The sequence below is a fragment of the Chlorocebus sabaeus genome, chromosome 22 (genome assembly GCF_047675955.1).
Source record: "Chlorocebus sabaeus isolate Y175 chromosome 22, mChlSab1.0.hap1, whole genome shotgun sequence".
NCBI lineage: Eukaryota > Metazoa > Chordata > Mammalia > Primates > Cercopithecidae > Chlorocebus > Chlorocebus sabaeus.
In genome coordinates this window covers 55,532,936-55,558,395 of record NC_132925.1, presented here as the reverse complement: position 1 = coordinate 55,558,395, position 25,460 = coordinate 55,532,936, and the positions used below count along the sequence as shown (strand labels likewise).

The 25,460-nt window shown below is 45.5% G+C and overlaps 1 protein-coding gene across 3 annotated transcripts in view; it reads right to left on the bottom strand.

The window, feature by feature from the left end:
• Positions 1 to 25,460, bottom strand: part of SRGAP3 (SLIT-ROBO Rho GTPase activating protein 3) — a 266,974-nt gene that overhangs the window by 46,422 nt on the left and 195,092 nt on the right. For 2 of the 3 annotated variants that reach the window (XM_007985125.3, XM_073009901.1), the window contains exons 8-12: positions 25,003 to 25,104; positions 21,825 to 22,022; positions 16,140 to 16,224; positions 10,355 to 10,382; positions 4,967 to 5,069 (exon numbers count right to left, since the gene is read on the bottom strand). In XM_007985125.3, coding sequence (XP_007983316.1) covers positions 4,967 to 5,069; positions 10,355 to 10,382; positions 16,140 to 16,224; positions 21,825 to 22,022; positions 25,003 to 25,104 — 516 coding nt within the window. Of the gene's footprint in view, positions 1 to 416; positions 448 to 4,966; positions 5,070 to 10,354; positions 10,383 to 16,139; positions 16,225 to 21,824; positions 22,023 to 25,002; positions 25,105 to 25,460 lie in introns of all 3 variants that reach the window. The other variant, XM_007985127.3, reaches the window with a different exon arrangement.

Below are 25,460 nucleotides of genomic sequence, written 5' to 3'. Positions count from 1 at the left end.
TTTCAGTGACATCTTCCTAGACTGGTCTACAGCCACAAATGATTATGGCGAGGGGAGACATTTTCTTTTGGATTTCATTATTGGTTGACCTCTCTGTTATTCCAGGTCACTTAAAGAACATCAAATTCTTTTAAACTTTCTTTAAAAGGGGCCAAATCAAAGGCCTAGCCTTCTCACAAGGTGAGTAAACAATGAGGCACATGTAATATGCTCTTGTGAAGACAGCATGGATTTGGATACGTTCTTGGCTCCTCCACACCCCACCTGTGAATTATTTCCTCGATTGACTGTGCCCAGGGACAGGACAAGAATATGGACCCATCAGCAACAGGCAAGGTGGGCTCTGTTCTGGAAGTCAGCACTAAAGACAGTTTCCATCGCGGTGAATGGGGCTAACGGGCCTTTCTAGTAAATACCTGGTTCCTGGTTCGAGCATTTCTTCTTCCTCTGATAACAAAAAATAAACAGGCAGCAGAGCAGGAGAAAAAGAAAAGATTATGCAGGAATAAGATCAGTTAGAGTAAGCAGATCCTTCAGAGTCCGTGAACGCCGAAATGCAATGGCAGCCAGCCAAGGTCCTGGGGAGCCTGTCAAACAGCCGGCCTGTGGGGAGGGTCACCCCCGAGCCTGGGAGCCTCATGGGACTTCTGGAAGCCGCCCAGCCAGCCTTCCCATGTGGCTGCCTTAGCCGCCCTCCCAGACACCAGTTGACACGGGGGCCTCTTTTAGTCCTTGTGAAAGAGCAGCAACTGTGTGGACTGGACCCATCCCCGTCCCTGTACCTAGCTTCTCTTCAACAAAAGGGACTGTTTATGCACGCATGGACAAAAGCCTACCTACAACCCCATAAGGTATGTCCAGCTGCCCACAAAAAGGAGAGAAATATACCTTTATGTCTACTGGAACAATGTCCTGGAATTCAGCTCAAGAAACCTCATTGTTGGTAAAAAGTTCAGTTCTAACGAGATCATGTCTACAAGGTACCCTTTGGATAGAGGCCCATAGGATTCCACCTGATGCCAAATTCCAAACAGCTTCCCATGTTTCCCTGCCATACACCCTCAGTTGCTTTTCTTGGGTATCCACTTGACTTTGCTCTCCTTCCTCCCCTCTTGACCCTTACACTGGCACTAAGGAATACAAAAGCTGAGAAAGGCCTGGAGGAGGAAGGGAAGTTGAGTCAGAACGCCTTCATGAGCTTGGGGGAGAACGGGAGCCTTTACTTTCACTAAAAGCCACTGATAATGCCCATTTTCAGGGGAGCGCTGTCAGCTCTTTCCACTGTGCAGCAGGTCTGTCTCTGGGGTGAGCACTTGTCCCATCCAGGCTCCTGGAGGATGTGTGCTTTCTAGTTAGTGTCATCTGTCCAGTTCTCAGCATCTCAACAACTGGAACTGTCTGCTACCTGACATGCTGACTAAATCTACCAGAATCCCAGAACTGAGTAAACAGCCTGGTCGAACAGGTTCTATGTGCAATATGCTAAAATTAATGCTAATAATTGTAGGTAATACATAGTGCTTACTATGTGCCATCCAGTGCTCTAGAAACATAACATATACTGGCTTATTTAATCCTCCTCACAAAGGATCATGAAGTAGGTAATTATCATCCTTATTTTACAGAAACAGGATGAGGATTCTCCCCTTGTCCCAGAGGTGAACCTCCTGGGCTTCAAAACTGGCTCTTACAAAAATGAATTCTCCTTTTGTCTGAGAGGAGGAGGAAAAAACATCAAGGATTTTGAAAGGCTTTTGTTTATTCAGGTAGGATCTGAGAAATGTATAAATCAAACTCCAGCAACATTTACTTATGATTATTAACCCCAGGGATGCTTCCTTGTCCCTCTAAGCCATTATAATTGTGAAGTCTCGGTGATGTTATTTTATTAAAAACCTTTTCACAGGTGTGGTTTTTCAAAGCTGGGGACTCTTAGTTCAATGTTCTTTCAGATGGCATGTGGATTATAATAGAAAATTAAAATCCATTCTCAATAGTTGAAGGATTGAATACATTATACTGCCTTTTCATTCTCTGAAACTTAATAACCTTTCACAGCATACTGTGCTGTAAAACATCGTCCACTTAGCTCATAGTAGGTGCACAGTATGAGTTTGTTGAACTGCGCTGATGGTATGTGATGAGTACAGTGTGACTATAAAGCAATGCAATAGTAAGGCCAGGTGCAGTGGCGCATGCCTGTAATCCCAGAACTTTGGGAGGCCAAGCCAGAAGGATCCCTTGGGCCCAGGAGTTCAAGACAAGCCTGGGCAACATAGTAAGATCCTGTCTCAACCAAAAAAAAAAAAATTGTTTTAATTAGCTAAGCATGGTGGTGCATGCGTCTAGCCCCAGCTGCTCGGGAGGTTGAGGTGAGAGGATCACTTGAGCCCAAGAGGTCAAGGCTGCAGTAAGCCATGATTGTACCACTGTACTCCAGCCTGGGCAACACAGCGAGACTGCCTCAATAAATGAATGAATGAATGAATGAATGAATGAATGAATGAAAGAAATAGTATTTAACAAACACACCTTTTTTCCCAGTCAAATGAGTATTATTCCTCCAACTTTTCCGCTTAGGAGGTGATGCACTTATTCCAACAGTGCTGCCACTGCTCAAGTGCTCTGGGCTGTCGCTGCTGGGGTGTTCTTTTCAGAGCCAGTGGAACAGCCCCACTGTAGCATATTCCTCTTGCCATTTTGCACCTCCAATGGCATCGCAAAGCTCAGCTTCAAACGGAGCTTTCTATTCCAAAGACAAAGTGTCCATTTGAATACATAGTCTTGGCCCCACTGGTAAAGGCCATGCTCCAGGCTCTAAAGAAGACTGACCAAAGCAGCTGCAGCAATGCCGACACATTCAGGAAAGAAGGTGGCTTCCCAAGATGACTGCCTCAAAGGGGCAAACACTCATGTGGTTGACTAGGTTATGATGTGTTGGTCAGAAGGAATAAAGTCAGATTACTTTATAGTCACATCTTACATATAGGACCTCTCTATTACAAAAATACTGAACAGAACATCTGCTTGTCAAATACTGTCAGATAAGAGTGGATTCCTTCTAAGTATCCTGACTGATCACCCATTTCCAAAGACCTAAGCAAACTGAGGATGTCCCTGTCTCTGAGCCTTCATTTCTTCTGTTCTTCCTTTCAATAATTCCTTTTGTCCTTTTATTCTCCTCTGCATTCCCACCTTTCCTTCAAAGCCCCTTCAGAAGCCTACTGTGCTTGAGCTCATAGCTCTTTTTGCTCTGAATTCTTTTTTTGTTGTTGTTTATTTTCGGGACAGGGTCTTGCTCTGTCACTGAGGCTGGAGTGTAGTGGCACAACTGTAGCTCACTGCAGCCTTGACCTCCCAGGCTCAAGCCGTCCTCCTACCTCAGCCTCCCAAAGTTCTAGGATTACAAGTGTGAGCCACTGCACCTATCCTAAACTTGTTTATGTGGGGATAACTCACCAGTTGCTCATCCTAAATCACCTTCTACTTTCTGCCTTTTGTGTTTAAAATTTCCCAAGCTCCACTACTGGCTCCTTGAGGGAAGGGAGAGTAACTAGTCCCCTCTCGGCCATGAACCATGGCTCTTTTATGGGCAAGGGTGAAAGAAGAAAGTCTTGGAGGAGACAGGAGGAAGGATGGAGACAGAAGATTCCTTTGGCACAGCCCCGCCCTCCTATGACCCAATAAACCACTCCCTCTGGGTCACCTCCTGATCTTCCTCCCTGATACACCCATGGGCCCCTCCTTTTGGGAATCCTCTACGCTTTGGTCTTCTTAGGCATCCTACAGCAGCCCTTGACATCCCTCACCCCTGGGCAGTCCCAACTTGGGCCCTGGTCTTCCACTTTCCCTTTTCCCTACTCTCCCTTCCCCAGAACTCAGCCCACAGGGAGAGACAGTCCTGAGACCCGGGCTGGTCCTGCTTACCCCCTCCCCTGCCTAAGGCCAAACCCATATCCAGTCTCTTGCTGTCCTGCAAGTCTTGTGCTGGACCCTGTCTGAGGATCACGGGTAGACAGCCGGAGCACAGGCAGCCTCTATAACCCTCAAATCATTGGCAAAGCCCAAGGGCCTTTGCTTTTTCTCCTGATTGATACCTATCATCTTCTCTGCAGAGAGTGTCTTCATTAGAAGGTAGTGGGCGCTCAAATCAGTTGCAGGGACTTCCCCACTTCCTCTAAGTAATGTTAAGAGTGCTTCTCCCCTTCCTCAAGTATCTCCCCAGCTGCTGCTCTTCGCTTCTCCATCATCTTCTTAATTTCCCTTGAGTCATTATATCTGATATGACTTAATCTCATATCATTTACACCAAACAGAAAAGAAAAGAGAAACTCCTAGCTAAACTACTTAGTTTAAGGTACAGAGGGTTAACCTAGAATTCAAAAGGGACAACCTCAACTTTTCTCCCTTCTCCCAAACCACCTAATGGGAAGCAAACTAGGTGGGAGGATTTTCTCTTATAAAAATTGTATGTGTTTCCTTTGCTGGTATATATGCAACTAAAAAAAAATTCACGTGTATAAAAACACACTGATACCCACAGGGATTTCCTCTGTGTTGCTTTCAATCCAGCTTCTCCTGGGGGACGTGGGTGTGAAGGGAGGGAATGGGGTTTCTCTGACTGTCCCTCAGGTGTTAGGACTGCAGTTGCTGAAGCAATGAAGCGTGGCTGGCTGGGCCCGCTGCGCTGGTATTTCAGGCCCACTTGGACTTCCCTGGGTTCTGTCATGATCTGATCCCTACACCCCAGGGCTGAGAATTGTGCAGGGCACTTAGGAGCAACCAGTTAGAGGCTACAGCGGCTCCCGTGAAAAGTCCTTGCTGAAGCTAAGAGTAGGCTGCATCGAGGAACTAGCTCCACAGGGCCTGGCCAAGGACAGGGCTGTCTGCTGGCAGGGAGGCGGGAGGACAGAGGCTGCCATTACATTGGGTGCATTCGCGGACTCCATGGCTCCCCAGCAAGTACCTTAATGAATGCTTCCATACTGCCGTTAAAGAGTTTATGGCTATACACTGAGAGAGGCCTAGGTCTCCTCATTTTCTGTGGTTTAGGGGGAAGACAGGGGGGCCTAGGGGAAAACGGAACAAAAGAAATCAAGAAAGCAACCAACATAAACATACAACTGGGAAAGATGCTCTTAAAACCCACAACTAAAGGGGACACAAAATGTAAATGGAAGCCCCTGACCCCCCGCCAAGACATTGGTTTCCAATGTTCCATCTGAAGGCCTTTGCATGTTTTAGGAGATCTTAATTTACCCACAGTGCCAAGCAGGAGCAACTCTTACATGACGCAAATGCATTCTAAATCTTAGGGGGAAAATAGGACATGTGCAAGAAACCACTGAAACTCCAATCAGAGGCTGCCATCCTGCAAAGCTGACCAGATGGAGGGGGAATCAGGGGAGAGAGATGTAATCTGTAGCCTGAGAAAGCAAGAGACTTTCAAAAATGATTGTGAGGGTTAATTTTCATTATTTTGGCTTAAATTTATCACCAAGTCTCAACTCCCAATGTACCAGGGCACTGATCTTCCTAATGCCTCTTGGCATTTCAAATGCACTTGACTAATCTTTATTTCATTGATCTAAGAGCCAGGCAATTACTATTCTCATTTCAGAGATGAAGAAACTGATACCATGAGGGAGGGTGCAACTTCTTTGGGGTCCCTGGGTGACCCCAGGATGATGGTAATATCCTGTTCTTTAGTCAAGTACACTTTCTTTTTTTTCTTTTTCTTTGAGACGGAGTCTTGCCTTGTCACCCAGGCTGGGGTGCAATGGCATGATCTCAGCTCACTGCAACCTCTGCCTCCCAGGTTCAAGCGACTCTCCTGCCTCAGTCTCCCAAGTAGCTGGGATTATAGGCATGCACCACCATGCCCAGCTAAGTTTTGTATCTTTAGTAGAGACAGGGTTTCACCATGTTGGCCAGGCTGGTCTTGAACTCCTGACCTCGTGATCTGCCCACCTTGGCCTCCCAAAGTGCTGGGATTACAGGCATGAGCCTCTGTACCCAGCCTCAAGAACATTTTCAATTAAACCACTTTCAAATCCATTATTAAACTTAATGCCACCTCAACCTTGTATATGTGGCCCCATTTTACAGAGGCAGAAACTGAAGCCTCCTGTGAAGGAGAACTGACAGAGCTGGACCCCAAACTCAGGACTCTTTGGCTCCAAGTTCAGCGTTTTTCCTACCAGACCACCATCATGGAGACTTAGGGTACTTTTTTATTTCCAACCAAGGACTCATCTACCCCAGTAACCTTTGCCATGGGATCAGGTTGAAAGTGTCTTGCTTTACTTTAGGATTTCCGTTCCTAAAGTATGCTCCACTCTTGGCCACAGGGAGGGGTAACCATACCACAGTTCACCAGTGAAACAGCCACAAACACTGGACCTGTTTCCAGAATTGCTCACCATGCATATACCTGTGTTGGCTTATTTGCTCATTTCACCACACAAGTTGGCCTGACTCAATGGTGCCAGCCTTCCGGGGCAAAGGGCTTTTTAATGTTAGGAAGAGGGCCCCTAACCAAGAGAGGCAGTTCATTTTCAAATGGCTTGGTTCAAAATTTGGGTAGCAACAAGTGGGGACTCAGCCAGGCACAGATAATGTCCACACATGACAAGCAAAGACCTGGTCCCCCAAGTCTTCATTGATTTCTGTGAGTGGGCAAGAAATCTTCTGGACTATGCAGCCAATCAGGATAAAAGAGATTCATGCTGCCTCTGCTGACTGGGCTTGTTGTACCTGTCTCCTTCAGTAGGCCAGCCATCCCCAGGGACCTCTAACCAACTTCTCCTAGGTGTTTGAGTATTGAGCAAATGCTGCTAGCTCCAGTACATGCATGGGCAAAAACCAGGTGAATCCAAATATCATGCCACCCAAACAACGGAAACAAAATAACAGCACAGATCAAAATTTTGAAAAGAAACAACAGGCAAGATTATTTCAAGCCCATCTTGGATCTATGTCAATTTGGTTAGCTAAGTCCATGTCATTTCTTTTTCAAAAATTACTTATTTTTTTGAGGATGTATGTATGTGGGGGTGGGATTTCTTACAAGATCTGCTCTTAAATTTTCAAATACCAAAGGCAAAAGAGAGTGTCAAAAATGTGACACAAGGCCAAAGGTTTTAAGTTTGGGGATTAGAAATAACTTGATAGTAACATTGTCACCCTGTTTTCATAGTGTTTGGTTTGTTTATGAACATTCCCACATCATTTCCTTATCACATTGCATGATAACCTCACAACAACCCTGTGAGGTTGGGAAAAAATATTCAATTCACTTTACATACAAGGTCAATGAGTCCACAAAAGATGAAGAAACTTGCCTAAGATCACACAAATAAACTGTGATTGAGGTTGGTGGTAAAATTCAGCTCTTCCTACTCTCAAGGCTCTAGTGTGAGCATGAAAGTGATTTTATCATAGAACATGTCATAGAACATCCAGAAGTAACATTAAATTATCTGTTAAATTCTCATGGCCAGGAAGAGCAGACTCTTAAAGCAGGTGTTGGACACTCAATATCAAAAAACCTACGGTGCCCAACTGGAGGGTTTCCTTAAAAGAAAGTCCTAAGTGTTTTTTGTTTTTTCTTAAATTTTACAAAGTGGAATAAAGGGAAAATAAGATACGTTTTCCCATTTTTCCTGCCCAATCCAGAAAGCAAAGGACTGCGTGAATCACACGGGGATTTCTTTCTTTGTATGGTGTTCTGTGCACTGTCTGGAATCTCTGACAAGGAAACGTAGCTATCCCAACTTTGCACAATATCAAATCTATATTGACTTACTGAAGTGCTGGGTGGGGCACAAAGTGGGGAGCAGGGGGGCAGCCCGGCCAAGGAAAGTGGGGCAGCCTAAGCCTTCCATCTCTTCTGCTGCTCAGATGCAGAGCAAAAAGGAAAGAAAGAAAGAAAGAGAGGCAGGGAAAACAGGAACAGAGAAAGCCACAGAGAGGAAGAAAGAGAAACCAGAGACCAATGTCCCCTTTCTGCCTTTTAATCAAGATGAAAATTAACACACATTGGCAACACAGGAAATTGCCTCAAAATTATCCTGCAACTAAAGGGATGTGATGAAAAATTCCCCTAGATAACCTAATGGACTTGGAGGTCAACATCCCAAATGGTGGCAATGCTGCAGTGCAATGCCAGTCGGGCCCTTGGAGGCTACGCATGGGCTGTGTACTGTGTTGCATCTGCTTGAACAAGATCTTGAGTGATTTCATCTCTAATCCAGACCACGAGGGCATGTCAACGTGGGTAAGGGGAGCCAGACGTTCATTTGAATCACAATAATCAAACCTTATATTTGCATCTTGCTTCGACATTTACAATACACTTTTAAATTTAAGTGCATTATCACATCTGGCCATCCTGAATTACAGGGTTTTTACGAATTTGGTCTAGTCTAAGATAAGGTTCTGAAGTGTGAGAAAAATATAACATACTGTAGCCCATATGCAAAACCAGTTCCTCTATACAAGGTCAACAGCAACTTGGCTGAGGAGATCCTGCTCAAATAACCATCCAAAAATGATATCCACCTTGTGTGGGAGTCCATGGAAGATACAGAGAGAGCCATAGGACACAGACATTGTTAGCAACAATTTCCACAAGTTAGATAATGATTTTGGAGGTAAGGGAAGACTTTTAGTTAACTAACAAAGACTTTAGTTTACTTTGACCTTGACCAGGAACCAGAGTACACAGGGCTATGTCTGCAATTGAATGCAGGGTAGCTGCTGTTGAATGCAGGGTGTCTAAGTGGGAGGTCTGATAAACTCAGCTTGGATTTCCCAGGCTCTAGGTCAAGGAGGGTGTGGAAGACTTCAGAGGGCTTTATTTAAAACACAAAACAAAAAAAAAAAAAAAAAAAAAAAACCCTCAACTTTCCACTGAGGGAGGACCCTGAGACCTGGCCAAGGGTTTGATTACAGATCTCCTCTCCCACACTCTGCTGGAACAAACTTCTCTGCATGAGTTCTAGGAATTAGGAGGAAGTGAGGGACAGCTCAATTCATCCCCCATCTGTTTCACTATTTGCAGAATTTGGTGTAAAATTCGGCTTCTGTTGTTTTGAGACTATGACAACATTCTCTTGCCAGGAAAAAAAAAATTATAATAGATTTGTAAAAGGTTCTTCGAAAGTGACCCTGCACATCTGCCGCCCCATGTGCTGGAAGGGCCTCGCCTGGCGTGACTTGTCCTGATGCTTCCAAATTGCCAGAGCCCAGAGGAACAGCTGCAGGGGCTGAACTTCTGTCGAGCCCTCGGTCTCCCCATCCTGAGCCCAGGAAACTGAAAACCCTAGAGTTTTCCAAGACTTTGCCCCACTCCCTTCCCAAGGAGCAGGAGAGAGTTGGGAGTTCATCTTTGCTCTTGCCAAACATGATGGTTTCTCAGGATTTGGGGCCACTGGGAAGCATTTGTGGGAAAGAAAAGAATGCCCTCAGGTCCCCGGGCCCAGAAAGTGAGGCAAAAAGTAGCGCTCTACTGCCATGTGATGGAAAAGTGCAGGCCTCTGGGCCACTGGCTGAATTCCAGCTAGGCAGTGCGATATCTCTTACTGGGAACGCAGAAATGAAATAGGCTCTAAGCAAACAACCTGGCCAGTGACAGAGCCACTTATGGATCTAAGCTTTCTGAAAGGGGAGTAAAGTCAGCCCCTCAGCTATCAGCTGCTGGGTGGAAAGTGTTCACTGGCTCTGGTCTGCTCAGCGAAAAGCGCAAAAGGGAATGTTGAACGAGCTGAAGAGAAAGCAGAAGTTGCCCGTGTGTTACTTTCTGTCAGCCCATCCAAGTGCCCGTGAGGTCCAAGCCAGGGTGTGGACAGCGGGGGAGTCTGTGCACATCTATGCGCATGCGTGTGCCCAGCTGCGCGCAATCTGAGCCTGACCCAAAGCCTTGGTACATGGGGACCCCAGGCTGGTCCTCGCAGCAAGGCTGGGCAGTTTGCTCAGCATGGTGTAGCAGGTGGGAAGAGAGGTCAACAGCCACCCCACAGCCTCTGGCTCCTACAGGCTGCCCTCAGCCACTCTGAGTAGACAATACTGTCTCACCCGATGGCCAGCGCAAAGGGAGGGTGCCCCACTGCCACACAGCAGCCCCCAAAGCGCCCCATCCATCGCCAGCCTGGAGGGGCATGGCTTTGTCAGTCTAATGCTAGGAGAAGCGAAGCAGCAACTGTGCCTCACCTAGGCACACCCACACCAGCCCATGGGGACATTGGTGAAGAAGCCATCCCTGCTTCTCCAGCTCCCAGCAGTGCCTCCCCAGCCCCATCCCACTCCCACCTCGGGCAGCAGATGAAAGAAAACACGACTCTCCCACTCTCACCTGGTGGTGCCGCATTCTGCTCTTTCCCCTGCAAAGAAAAGTATACATTAATGTTTAATTGCCTTTTCTTTTTAAACCAAAGAACTTTCGTCTTTTTCTAAAAACAAAACACAATGAGTCTTAATTATTTATGAAATATGAAATCTAATTATGCCTAAGGTATGGTCTGTTGAAAAGAACTGCGTCTTATTAATTCTTTATTAAAAGCCTCCTATTTGTAGGGCTGTGTTCACACACACATTATTGTTCACAGACATTTTCAGTGATTCTCATACTACAGCCCTCTGGCTACTTGCATCAGAAACATCTGGGGGTCTGGTTAAAGATGCAGATTTCTTGGCTCTCTCATGGGTCTTCTGAATCAGAATCTCTGAGATAAGAACCCAGAAATCTGCATTTTAACAACCACCCCTGGTGATCACTTCTATGCCTCCCAAAGTTCGAAAACTCCTGCAATGTTTAATGGCAGCAAAGACTGACTGAGCCCCTGTCATACGCCTGGCACTGAAGGATACCAGCCATAAGGCTGGTGCTCCTCCACCCTGCTGCCCTGCCTCCACCTTCATTCCCAGCTGAATATCTTCTCATTTCCTTCACTGGAAAAGAAAATCAAGTAATATGGGTTCTCCATCTGCGTGCCTCCATTAGGCCCTCCCACCTACTTGCCAGACAAAGCCCAGACCTTCTCCTTATGCCCTAGTTCCACCCCCTCTGCCCTTCTGGGGGCCTCAGTTTCTGCAGGTATCTCCCCTCTCCCTAGCATCACCAATCTCCTCTCTTCTGGACCATTTCCAGCAGCATATCTACATGTTCTGGATATGCACGACCTAGCTTTTAACCCTTCTGTTGACCCCATTTCTCTTTTCAGCTACATCCTCATTTCTCTGCTCTTGTTTACAGCAAAATTCCCTGAAGGAGCTGCCTGGAGGCACTACTGCTTCCTCCCCTCCTATTCCCTCCTCGCCCTTTTGCAGCTAGGCTTCTGTCCTCATCCCTGGGCTGAGACTGCTCTTGTCAAGGTCAACACTTAAGGTCAAAAAGGATCTCCTTCAGGCTGAATCCAATGGTCTTCTCTGCCCTTATGGTACCTGACCTCTGCACCATTCTACTCAGTTCACCACTCCCTTCTTACAAAGCTCTCTCCTCTTCACTTTCATGACTCCACACTTTCCAGGTGTTCTTCCTGCCCTATAGGTTCCTCAGTTTCTCTTTCTGTCTCCTCCTCATTCTGCCCAACCTCAAACCTTGAAATGCTGAAGTGCCATCAGGACACAGACCCAGGGCTACTTTCCTTTTCTACACATCCTTTCTAAGTGACCGCAAGTGCTTACCAAGGACTCCCTACTCTATGTCTAGATCTTACCCTTCCCTAGAATTCCAAACTAAGATGTACTGCCATCTTTTATAAAAATAGCATAATTGAGGTATAATTTATATATCATAAAATTCACCCATTTGGAGTGTATCATTCAGTGATTTTTAGTGACTATTCAGTTATGCAACCCTCACCAGAATTCAATTTGAAAACATTTCCATCCCCAGGAAAAGATCCCTCCTTCTCTGGGTTCCCAAACTGTCCATTCTTCTATGTACTCCACATGGTCTAGTTACAATACCCTTCTCTCAATTCTTCCAACTCACCACATTTCCCGCATTTGTAAATGTTGTCCCCTCTTCCCCAGAAACTCTTCCCTTGGTTTTTCACTTGGCTGACACCTTCTCATCCTTTAGTTTCAGCTGAAACAGCAACTCCCCTAGGAACCCTCTCTGATCACCCTATCTAAAGCAGGTCCCCCCATTTCTCCCTGACACATATATGATTGTTCTGTATCTCAGCCCAAAATTTTCATTCATGGCACTTAACACAATTATAATCCCCACCCTCTCTTTTTTTTAAGAGACAGAGACTTGCTCTGTCACCCAGGCCGGAATGCAGTGGCGTGATCTTGGCTCACTGCAGCCTCCACTGCCTAGCCTCAAGTGATTCTCCTGCCTCAGCCTCCTGAGTAGCTGGGACTACAGGGCCATCACCACACCCAGTTCAACTATCACACTTTCTTAGTAGTTTGTTTACCATTTGAGGTCTCTATTTTCCATGAGGGCAGGAACCTTACCTTTCTTGTGTACCACTATCTCCCCAGGCCTGGCCAAACAAAATGCCTGTGCTCTTGGATAGATGAATGAACAGATGGGGGCAGGTAGAAATCAAAGGTTTTAGGATGTGGAATGGAATGTCAGAACATAATCAAGGCAGACTTTTCTCTGGCACAGAATCTAATACATTGTCTATCAGCTTCAGACTCACATTCCTGCTCTCAAGACTCCCACAACCAACATCTTTAGAAATAGGGTGGTTCAATATCTCATAAATGTGGGGAATCAAAAAATGCCCATCCTTTACCTTCTGAAACCTGTTGGGATTTTAAAAATATATTTTATAGTTGGTGGTTCAGTCATTTTCTAGACAGTCAGATGGCCTGGGCCTGGTGGCCATTTTGCTCTGTGATGGGTGATTAAATCTTGGCCTGAAAAGGTTATGCTCCTTCCCTTTTATAGGCAGCACACTGTTCATTCATGCTTGAGGGGCTTTCAGAAATTGAAAAACCAACTGCATCTTGAGTGTAAACCCTGGAGCTTACAGAGTACACTCCAGAGCAATAAAAAGGTCATAAGTCTAAGACTCAGAGATGATGATAAACTGAGAATTCTCTGGCCAATAAAATGGCATAGCGACAGCCAAGGTGTGTGCTCTTGCTCCCAAGAAGCGCCAGTGACATCCTTTGTAACAGGGAATGCCATTTGCCAAGCACCTGGAAGCTTTTTGACTTGTATGTTTGGGGTCAATCATGTTCTCAAATCCGCTTCTAAGTAAAGCTGACCCCAAAGACCATGGGTTTCATCTAACTTGTAGTTTCCTTGAGCTATCCTGTCAAAAGAGTACAGCAGTCCCCACTTATCTGTGGGGAGTATGTTCCAAGACCCCCAGTGGATGCCTGAAACTGTGGATAGTACCAAATCCCACATGTCCTCTGTTTTTTCAATCTGATAACCAAGGCAGCTACTAAGTGGCCAGTGGGCGGGTACTGTATCCAGAGTGGATATGCAGGACAAAGGGAGGAGTCACATCCTGGCAAAGATGGAGCACGACAGCATAACATTTCATCACGCTACTCAGAACAGCGAGAAATTTAAAACTTATGAATTGTTTATTTCGGGAATTTTCCATTTCATATTTTCAGGCTACAGATAACCACAAGCAACTGAAACCATGGAAAGCAAAACCACACGTAAAGGAGGGCTACTGTACTTTAGAGAAACTGAGGCACTAGACATGATACTACAAAATAGCCCTCACATGGCATAAAAAGGCCACTGATGCAGCTGTAACACTACCCTACTCTTAGAAGAGAATTCTACTGAATAGAAGAACCAAAACGCTCAGGAAAAGGTGAATCACCAGTTGACACTTAGAAGGATGAATTCGCTAAGATTCTGAGCTCTCTTTGGCCTGCTGAATTTTTTCTCTTCTTCCTTCACCCAGTGGGCAATTTCCAATTTATCATTTAGGTCAGTGCAAATTCTCCCCTTTCACCTAGTGCCCTGAGAATCTATATGTATCTTTATCGTGTAGTGGCTATATAAAAATGACTGGAGATTTGGTCTCGATTTATTCAGGTTCCATCTTTTTCAGTAATGCAGTAATTTATTAACTTCAGTTAATAACATGTGTCAGTATTCATTAATGCTGACAAATATGGTATACTAATGTAAAATGTTAATAAACATTAACTAGATGTGGAGTGTATGAAACTAGATATGGAGTACATGAAAACTTTGTACTATCTTCCCAACTTTTCTGTAGCTCTAAAACTGTTTTAAAATAGAACATTTACTTCAAAAAAAAAAAAAAAAAAAAAAAAAAAACTTCTCTAGAACTGACCAGTCTATCAAAAACCATCCAGTTGTCAAAGGAAGCACAGTGAGCCTTTCCACAGCCAGCTTACTGAAACACAGGATTACAGAGATTCTTCCAGATGGCTTTTTCTTAGCTGCCCCTCTACTTTTGAAAACGCATTTTTTGGGAGTTTTTTTTTATTGCTAATCAGCTCAAAACTCAGAAGAGGGACTGGTAGAGCAATCTTAGAGCAAGGCGTAGTTGAAGGCTAAATAAACTTGGAGGACCAAATGGACCAGGAGTTATGCCAACCAAAACTAAGTATGGTGATGATGATGACGACGATGATGATGACCATCATCATCGTCGTCATCATCATCATCGTCATCATCATCATTTGAGTTGGGAACATAAAGCAAGCCACCGGAGAATGGCGGCAATGAAAGCTGCCTTTGTCAGGTAAGGGCCGCGGGAAGACAAAGCAAAGGGCCTCTTTATTCATTAAAGCTCCACTGTGCTTCTGCGCCAAGAAGGCGTGGGCAGTCCACTGCACCAGACCCAGGATCTTATTTTTCAAAAGATTAGTTTTCCAAATTCAGCATCTAATTTCAAAACTGCAAGTAGCCACCAACTCATATGGTCCTACCTTTTGCTACCTGGCTCATGAGGAACAGCCCCCTGACCTGTGCCTATAAATACCAGCCCTCCTCTTTAATGCTAGTCTTAGAAGCTGCTCCCATGGCACCCACACCTTGAGCTCCACTCTTGGACTTTCTCCCTTTCTCCTCCATTCTCACTGTTTTGCTTCCCTTTTTGGTACCCACACTCCTCCATACCCCCTTTATCCCCTGCCCGATACTGAAATGTCGGGATGGGTAAAATTTAGAGGGAAAGAATGAAGAAAAAGCTCACTGCAACTAAGTCTTCCCCACTCCTATCCCCTAGTCAATGAGTTTTTAACAAATGTCTACCCCCATGTAACTCAAATCAGGATATGGAATATTTATTTCCGTCAGCACCCAAAGTTTCCCCGCTCTTACTACCTAGAACACACAAAACGAATCTGCAGGGACAGAAATCAGATCAGAGTAGAGCATGGGGGGCTGACTGCAAAGGAGCGCAAGGGAATTTTTGAGTGTAATTGAAAAGCTCTATCCCCCGATTTGGGTGGTGGTTACCCATGCAGATGCAAAGGCCCTGGGGCAGGAACAAGCTTGGTGAGTCCTGAAGGGCAGAAATTTGCTCAGTGTGGCTGCAGCATAGTAAGGAAAGGGAGAATGACCGACGAGGTCAGGGAAGCAGGCAGAAGCTAAGTGCTATAAGGCCTCACGTGCCATGACAGCAGCTGGGATTTTATTCCAACTGCCACTGGAAGGCATTGAGTGGCTTTAAGCCTGGTCATCAGGTCCCTCAAGGGCCAAACCCTGACTTACGTGGATTTTCCTTCTCTGGACCTAGAACCCTGGCCAGACACTCCAGTAGTATTCCTTGCAAACAGTGTCTGCTGAAAAATGTCAGTGCCGGCCTCTGAGGCCCTGGATTCCCATTCCCTACCTGATGGATGCCCCTCTATCAGTTTGCCTTGGACTGTCCCTGCCAACCTAAACTAAGGCTTGTGGTTGCCCTCTATTTTCTTTTTCTTTTTTTATTTATTTTTTCTTTCTATTAATCAAAAAGCAAGTCACACCCTTTGTTTTCTATAGCCAGATTGTACCCCCAAGGCATCTGTACCAAGGTGATTTTCCCAGCCTGCCCAGTCCTGGTCAGTCCAGATTCATTCTGCCAGATGCCTGCTGTCTCAAGCTTAAGCAGCTCAACACATCAGGGGGACACAGTGAAACCCAGTGGGGAACACAGCACCTCCCAGAGGGCCTCCGCCACCTCACTCACCTTCGCCCAGGGTCTGCTTGAGTAAATCGTGCTTGGCCTGCAGCTTGGTGATGAGGTTACTGCCATTCACATATTCTTTAAATTTCTGTAAGACACAAGGCACAAAGAAGTTATAGATTGCAAGGCTGAGTAATGGGATATATGCCTCTGCAACTGACCTCTGGAACAGGGAAGCCGAAGAGAGATCATGTCACCCGCAGGGACCCCGGTGCAGGGAACAGAGAGGCCTCTGCATCTGCGTCTTTGCTTTCCTCCATCTAGATCCTCAGCGCTGCCATGCCGTGGCCAGGCCCTTGGAGGGCTCCAGGCCTTTCAGGTCAGGGGTTAGGAACACAAAGCAAGCCGGGGGAGAATGGGAGCAGTGAAAGCTGCCTTTGTCAGGTAAAGGCCACAAGGAGACAAAGCAAAGGGCCTCTTTCGTCATCAAAGCTCCACTGTGCTTCTGTGCCAAGAGCAATAAAAATGGGAACCATCCCAGGGGCCACGCGCAGCCAAGGCCAGAGAGCTTTATCGGATCTGTCAGAGGAGCCTCGGAACAAGTCTTCCTTTCATCTGGCCCCGCTTTGAAGGAGGAAGGGCTTGCAGCCCCCTGAGAGGCTTTCCCATTAAAATAACCCAAATTGCAGTTAGTGATAGGATTTTCTTCCTTTTACAGATAAGAAAAATGAAGCTTGCACCAGGAAGTGATCTGTCCAAGGTCCCATGGAAAGTCAGCTGTGGGCCACACCCAGCCCCAACCTGCTTCCTAGTTCAGGGCCCTGGCCCAGTACAGTGCACCTTAGAGCGGCACTGAAGGACAGAGAACAGCCAGGGCAGAAACACACCTACCTGCCTGAACTCAGCCTGGGCCTCAGCCACCTCTACACGGGTACCAGCTTCCCCTACCTGTACAGTCCCAGAGCCCCACTGGGCATGCCTCTGCTGCATGGCCAGCTGCTGGAGGGGGGGCTCCACACCCAGCTCATCTCCGGCTCCCCAGTGCCTAAAGCTGTGACTGGCTTAGAGTAGGTGCTGAGAAATTTCACTGGATCCCTGCCCTCTTGAAGCTTATGTGGTAGAGTGGGGAGGGAGACAATAAATGAACAACAAAGTAAAATACCACTCAGTCAGGTGGTGGTGAATGCTATGGATAAAAAGAAATCAGAGCTGAGCATGGTGACTCACACCTGTAATTTCAGCTACTCAGGAGGCTGAGGTGAGAGGATTGCTGGAGGCCAGAAGTTCAAGACCAGCCTGGGCAACATAGCAAGACCAAGTCTCTAAAAAAATAAGTTTAAAAAACTAGCTAGGCCTGGGGCTGTGTACTGTAGTACCAGCTACTCAGGAGGCCAAGGTGAGAGAATCACTTGAGCCCAGGAGGTTGAGGCTGCAGTGAGCTATGTTCATGCCACTGCACTCCATTCTGAGCAACAGACTGAGACCCCATCTCTACAAAATATAAATAAATAAATAATAAATAAATAAATAAAATAAAATGTGAACAGTGGATTGGAAGTCCAGGAAGACCTCACTGCAAAGTGGACATTTGAGCCAAGGCCTGAAGGAGGTGGAAAGGGGGCCACGTGGAGACCTGCAGGAAGGAGTTTTGTAAGCAAGGGGCATGATAATTGCAAGAGCTCTGATAACAAAGTCAAGGAGGTAGATGTGACTGCCCCAAATCTACCTGCTAGTTTCTCAAAGAGAAACCCACTCTATTGTCCCAGCCAGCACACTAAAAAAGGGGGCAGAGAAAAGTGAGTTGCAGAGGCTCAGACACCCCCAAGTCAACTGTAGAGGAGGGCCCCTAAGATCACCACCTTCCCATTGACAGCCATGGGAGAAAGACCCATTGGGGTGGGGGCTGACATATACACAAATAAGACTGGGGTCACCTCATGCTGGACCACCTTGATGTTCTGGAATGAACGGGCTGGTGGGAGGTTGTGGTGTCCTCTCTCCTTTTCCATGGACCTACGCTCCCAGGACCTGGCCTAGTGGCCATTAAGAGTCACTCCCCTTTGTATCCGCAGAGGACCTGACAGTTTTCACATACGTATGTTTAAGCCTCATCACAATCTTGGACGGTAAATGGGGAAAGCATCATCAGGCCTGTTCTACCCAGAAGGAAACAGAAGCTCCGAGCTGTGGTCACTCACTGGGTGACCTCGGCAGATTATTGAGCATTCCTGGGCCTCCATGTCCTCCCCAGTGTGAACTGAGAGTAGACTCAGTGTTTCTCCAAGTGTGGGGCAGAGGGCCAGGGGCTCATAACCAGCTGGGGAGACTGTCAACACGCAGATTCCTGTTCAAGAATACCTTGAGTCTAACCCTTCATTTGACACTGAAGGAGGAACCAGTGAGGCCCAGAAGTGTTCACAATTCCAGGTGCCCATCTTGGGAGAGTGGTGGTCTGAGAACCTACCTTTTTTTTTTTTTTTTTTAAGATAAGGTCTGGCTCTATTGCCCAGGCTGCAGTGCAGTGGCACAATCTTGGCTCATCGCAACCTCTGCCTCCCAGGCTCAAGCCATCCTCCCAAGTAGCTGGGACTACAGGCACACAGCAGCCCAAATAGCTGGGACCTCAGCCTCCCAAGTAGCTGGGACTACAGCCACACACCACTATGGCCAGCTAATTTTTGTATTTCTTGTAGAGATGGGGTTTTGCCATGTTGCCCAGGCTGGTCGCGAACTCACGAGCTCAAGTGATCTACCCACCTCGGTTCCCAAAGTGTTGGGATTACAGGCATGAGCCACCATGCCTGGCTGAGAACCTACATTTTTAACAAGCTTCCCAGATGGTTCAAATGCACACTTCAGTTTGGTAACTACTGTCTGAGAGGCTCTCTATAGATGCTTTCAGCAATAATGTCCTCTCATTTTATCTCCTATCCAAGAATTCCCCAAAAAAGCAGAGCTGAGGGGTAAGCTGATATTCTGTTCACCGTGTCTCACTGCCCCAAGAAGTTGAAGATCTAGTCCCAAACACATAACACATGCCTTGACAGGTCGTCCACTGGTTAGTGCAATTTACAGCCTGGGGCTTTGTAAACCATCTCTGTCAGCCTCATTTAAGCTTCAACCATCTGAAGAATAACGAATGTCCACAAAATAAAGAATGCCATCAAATTGTATTGATGTTTGTATTTAAAGGATTATGATGTCCTTAAAAAGACCTAAAATAATGAGTCATGAGAAGGCATACTAGGAAACCACACTAACAAACTAAATATTAAGAATAAACTATAACATCTTATGACCCTTAGTCATAGATACTGGAGAATCCTCCTAACTTCGAGTAGGCTGACCCCCCTTCTTGAATTCTGTTCCCCAGATTTCTTTGCTTCTACTGCGAAAGTGAATTAATATTCATGTGCGTGTTGTAACCATAAATTCTCTTTGTGAACACAGTAGGCCCCATGGAAGTGGCAAATGCCAGCAATCAGCGTGGGCTGCTTCGCTAAGCTCTGCTTTGTTTTCTTCCTTGGCAGGGTCAAAGGGTGTTGGAGAAAATGCAGTGTGTGTTGACTACTGGTTTTCGACCAGGGATTTGACAAAGCCAGTTATAAGATGGAGATCAGTTAGAATTGGGTGGGTTTCTGATGGGTTAAATGACTACAGTCCAATCAATATTAGCCTCATTACTTTTCTTTTTTCTTTTCTTTTCTTTTTCTTTTTTTTTTTTTTTTTTTTTTTTTTTTTGAGACAGCCTCCCTCTGTCACCCAGCCTGGAGTGCAGTGGTGCAATCACAGTTCACCGCAGTCTCAACCTCCCAGGCTCAAGCAATCCTTCCACCTCACCCTCCTGAGTAGCTGGGACCACAGATATGGACCATGTCTAGCCTTTTTTTTTTTTTTTCTTTGTAGAAATGGAGTCGTCCTATGTTGCCCAAGCTGGTCTCAAACTCCTGAGCTAAAGGGATCCTCCTACCTCGGCCTCCCAAAGTGCTATGATTATAGGCATGAGCCAGGGCGCCTGGCCCTAGTTGCATATTTTTAACAACTCTGTCTTTGGCCTTGGCCTTGGTATATCCGTTAGTCTTTAAATTGATTAAACTTTGGAAGCCACGCTCACTGAATCTGCAGGTAACACAGGTTTGAGGAGACAGCATGTATGCTGAGTAACTGGATCAGGATGTTGACAAAAACCATGAATTGAATTCATCAAGAGGAAAACTAACTGGTGATAAACAGAAGACCTGCCCAAGACATCCCCTACAAAGCCTTAGGAAGAGTGAGGCCTGCTTAATGGTAGCGTGCAGGGAAGAGAGCTATAACTGATATTAACTTAGCCTTAAAATAATAATAAAAGAATATGATCTTAGAACTTATGAATAGGAGCATAGTACCTGGTATAGAAGGGGTGAACATTTTGCTCAATTCTTTTTTTTTTTTTTTTTTTTTTTGAGACAGAGTCTCACTCTGTTTCCCAGGCTGGAGGCAGTGGCACAATCTCAGCTCACTGCAAACTCCGCTTCCCAGGTTCAAGCAATTCTCCTGCTTCAGCCTCCCAAGTAGCTGGGACTACAGGCACACACTACCACACCCAGCTAATTTTTTGTATTTTAGTAGAGACGACTTTTCACCATGTTGCCCAGGCTGGTCTCGAACTCCTGAGCTCAGGCAATCCACCCACTTTGGCCTCCCAAAGAGCTGGGATTACAGGTGTGAGCCACCACGCCCAGCCAATTTTGCTCAATTCTGTGTTGGGCAGACCACTGCTTGGAGTCTTACCTTAGAAGAGGCATCAGCACATGGAACATGTTCAGGAGAGAGTCACTAGGATACTGAGGCTACTCAAAACAAAAGTTTATAAGGCAGGACTGAAAGAATCAGATACACTTAGCCTGGAGAAATGAAATCCCAGTTCCCTGCAACCATGTGAAATACTGTCATGTAGAATTAGCCTCCACTCTGGGTGGCCCCAGAGAAGAGAACCAAGAAATCCCAGTGAGGTAGATTTTTGAAGATAGCAAAGATAAAGGAAAACATGATAATACTAAAAGCCAGGCACAATGCAAACAAAAGGGCTGTTTGGGGGAAAAGGGAGCTTTTAATCTTGGGAGCAAGCAGGCAGAGTCAGGATGGCCTCTGGGCAGGGATGTGGCTGAACAGACTCAAGCATCCCATGGAAGATTTAAGGTCCCTTACAAACCTAATATTTTATGCTCAATAAACACATGTTGAACACATGTTGAATAAACCCAGTCCCTGTCTCCTTGCTCCTCCCAGTCCCTGTCCAAATGGAAGATAATTAACATGGGATTTTACATGAAGGGCAAGCAACTAAAGAGCAATTTGCTTAGATTCTTTAGGGCATTTTTTTCCAAAGCTCACACCTAAATTTAAGACAATTCAACATGATAATCTACATATGTAATTTTAGGGTTGTTCCTTGGGACTTGCACCTGACTCTGTTAGCCATTTTCTTATCACCCCACTGAATAAAACTGTCTCGGTTTTTTTCTAGAGCAAGAAAATGTCAATAATCATCACCCAAGATCAATGCCAGTGCTACCCATTGGGAATTCACTTTCTGCATTTCAGAAAACCAAGCCAGGCAACTTAATTTTAAAAGCATGGTGGTGGAGTCTTAGGTCCAGCTGACCCATGTGGTTTCTCTGGTTCTCAGTAGCTTGGGTTGCTCCGGAAAAGTCACTGCCAGTGGGTTGGCAGACACTGTGGTTCTGGGCCCAGGATGCCACTTACTGTAAAATAAAACATTTCTGTTTCCTGCTGGTTGGCTCTCCTCTTGGCAATGTTGATCTTGCTCATGTAGGTCTCAGAGGCAGCCGACTTGACAGACTCTGTTGATCGACTGTGTTGGAAGGCATCGGAGACATCAAAGTCCTCCACAGTCAGCATGTCCTGTAATGTCTGCATGGTGGCATCCAGGGTTTTCCTAACCTGGAGAAACACAGCAGATTGACAAAAATCCTGTATTTTCATGCTGCTGTTGACCCGTAAAGTCCCTTTCCCAACTATCGCTTTACTTCTTCCATGTAAAATCCCTAGGATATAGGCAGAACAAAAATAATCCTTCTCACTGTATTAATGTGGAAAACACAAATTAGTCACCAGCCCAAAATCACACAGCTGGCTGGGATGAGAAGCCAGGTTGCCCAATTTGAAGACATTCTATTGTATGGCTCCTGACAGAGAGAACCTTGAGGAATGTTGCAACAAATAAGGAACCCAGGTTTCTAGGTTTGCTTCTCTTGGCCTAATTATGTAACTCCAAACCAGCTCCTCCAATGCAAGGTGGTCAGTTGAATAGAGACAACATTAGACAAGCTCTAGTTCTCTTCATTCAGAGAAGGGTAGAGACAAAGCTGACAATGGTGGGCAGCCATTCTTCGTGAACAAACTCTCCAGGTATCTGCTATTGGACTCCTATCAAAAGCCCAGCTGAGAAAACGAAAACTCCAGGAAGACAGCTGCTGAGGCACACATTGTTCAGTTAGGACTCCAGTTTTTCTTCTGGAATTTCATGGGACCACCAGAAGCCTGCATGAGCAGGATCCATGGGCCCTGACCTTACAGCACCCCTTTGCTGAACTGTGCCTAAAGGGCAGATTCTTTGCTTTGGAGGCTGGTTCCAAAAATAGTACCTGGAAAAACTGCTTCCAATGTTTGTTATAAAATTATTGCCACTCAAAGCCTATTTCTTGTCACTCAGACCTCAGCTTAAATGTCACCTCCTGGTGACATCAGGCCCCCCCGATATCTTCACTCAGTGTCTATTACTGTCTAATATTTTCCAAGCTCATTCATTTCTTGGCTTGTTTTTGTGTTTTCTAAATGAAAAATAAAATTCTAAGCCCCCAACCATCTGAATGGACCTCTCCTCTCGGTCAAGGGCATTCCAATGTTAACCTGAAAAACTAGTTCAGGCCATGATGGGAAGGGGACGGCAAACCTACCTCATTATACCCTCCTCCTTTTTGGAATTACTGTTAGAACAGACTCTTTAAGTCTGATAGAAACGTTTACAGTCTATCCTCTGAAGCCTACTACCTGGAGGCTTCATCTCTATGATAAAACCTTGGTCTGCACAACCCCTTATCTTAACCCTTTCTTTAGACAGTAACTTAACTGTTTCAACCAATCGCCAATCAGAAAATCTTTGAATCTGCCTATGACCTGAAAGCCCCTGCTTCCAGTTGTTCTACCTTTCCAGACCAAACCAAGTACATCTTACATGTATTGATTGATGTCTTACATCTCCCTAAAATGTATACAATCAAGTTGTGGCCCAACTACCTTGGGTACATGTTTTCAGAATCTCCTGAGGGCTATGTTACAGGCCATTGGTCACTCATATTTAGCTCAGAATAAATCTCTTCAAGTATTTTACAGAGTTTGACTCTCTTTGTCAACAGTTTTAAGTATTATCTGTCTTTTCTCACTAGAATATTCCCTCCCAGAGAGGAGGTGCTATGTTGTGCTGTGTTCACTCACTTTATTCTCTATCTAGAACAATGTTTGGTACACAATATGCGCTCTAAAAATACTTGAATAAATATTGTTGAATGAATACATGAATCAATTCTTCTTTCTAATGCAGCATGACAGGAAGCTCAGGTTCAAAATTAAGTCTATTCAAGCTCGTTAGCAGCTCATACAGAGGAACACTGGCTTCATTCTCCTTTCTTTGGCCCTGATTTCCAATTTAAATTCCATTAACATTATGATCCATATGCTATTCCGTGTAAACAATTTAAAATCCTTTGAGGGAAGATATAGGGCATAAATAAATAAAGAAAACACTCTGTTCATCTCCTGTCTCTTTCCAGGTTTGAAAAACAAATATATAATTTGTCTCCATACAACCTCCCCCCGGGGACTGCACTGATTTGCTATCATCCTGAGCTCCAATCTGTCTCACATTTGTCCTAGGTATGTCCTTTGTGGAGTTGAAAAGCAAAGTTGCCCTCTCTGCCCAGGATAGCACTCTTGAGATTTGAAGATCAGGACTGTGTCTTCCCACCTCCCCACTGTGACTGCACTTTCAAGAATAAACCTGCCCATGACCTCGAGTGTCACTCCCTCCATCCTGGTATCCTTTCTCCAGGGGCCTCCAGTTTGTTGACATCCTCCTTGGAGGAGGAGTCCAGGTTGGAAAAGGATGTTTCCCATCTGGCCTCTTCAGTCCACAGAATAGAGCCACTGCACTAGTATTTCCATCTGTACCCACTTGCTGAGAATCCTATGCCCCACAGCTGCAGAGGAGGGAGGCTGGGCCTGGTAAGACTGACCCGCTCCTTGGAGCTCAGAATCCATGTCACATTTAGTGTGCCCTGGGTTGTTTATTTCATTGTGTAATTTAAAATACCTACTGTTATTTCTAATGATAAAACAGAAATTCATTGCAGAAAATAGAAGAAAGCACAAAGAAGTAAACAGAAAGCACCTATCACCCACAACCCAAACATAGCAACTAATAACATTTAAGCATTTCCCTCCAGTCTTTTTTCTATGCCTAGGAATATACACATGCTTTAGTTTACTGCAGTTATGGCAATACTGAACATACAGTCCTATTTCCTTTTGTGTTTTGTTTGTTTGTTTTGAGATGGAGCCTCACTCTGTCATCCAGGCTGGAGTGCAGTGGCGTGATCTCAGCTCACTGTAACCTCTGTCTCCCAGGTTCAAGCAATTCTCTTGCCTCAGCCCCCTGCCTTTTGTTTTTCTTCAATTTAACATCTTATAAGCGTTCCCCCAGGCTATTAATGATTCTTAGTGTGTGTGGTTTTAATGATTGTGTACTATTCCATCTTATAAGTGGAACTATCATTTCTTATGCATTCTGTGGTACAAGTGGACTCCTTGGGACAAGCCAGGCCTTCCAAAGGAAATCCCTTATAGGGCAGAGGGGCTCACTCACCTCCTCATTCTCTATCTTGAGGGTAGCCAGTCTGGACTGCAGCTGGTGATACCGCATGAGCAGTTCTGTCTGGACGGGTTGCTGAGCGCTGACCTGGCACACCTGCAGGAATAACAGCCACCATCTGTGGTTGCCCTGTGCCCTCCTCACCTGTGTGGAGCTAGGGCAGAGGAGTGGGGGTGCTACCATTAACATCCCAATCACAGTCCAGGAAACAGGCTCTGAAAGGTTGAGTGACCTACCCAAGGTCACAGAGCTCATAAGTGGCCATGGCAACCAATGCCAGATGAGAACCAGGGCCTTCCTACTCAAAGTCTGCCCTCTTGCCATTGCCAGGTGTGGCCTTTCAGTCATGATCTACATTTGGGAAGCAAGTGAAGGTTTATAAAGAGCCTTACCATAATCTTACTAAGCAAAATTAATTGGTTAATTTCAAGGCAAGAAGTTGTGGCAAGAAA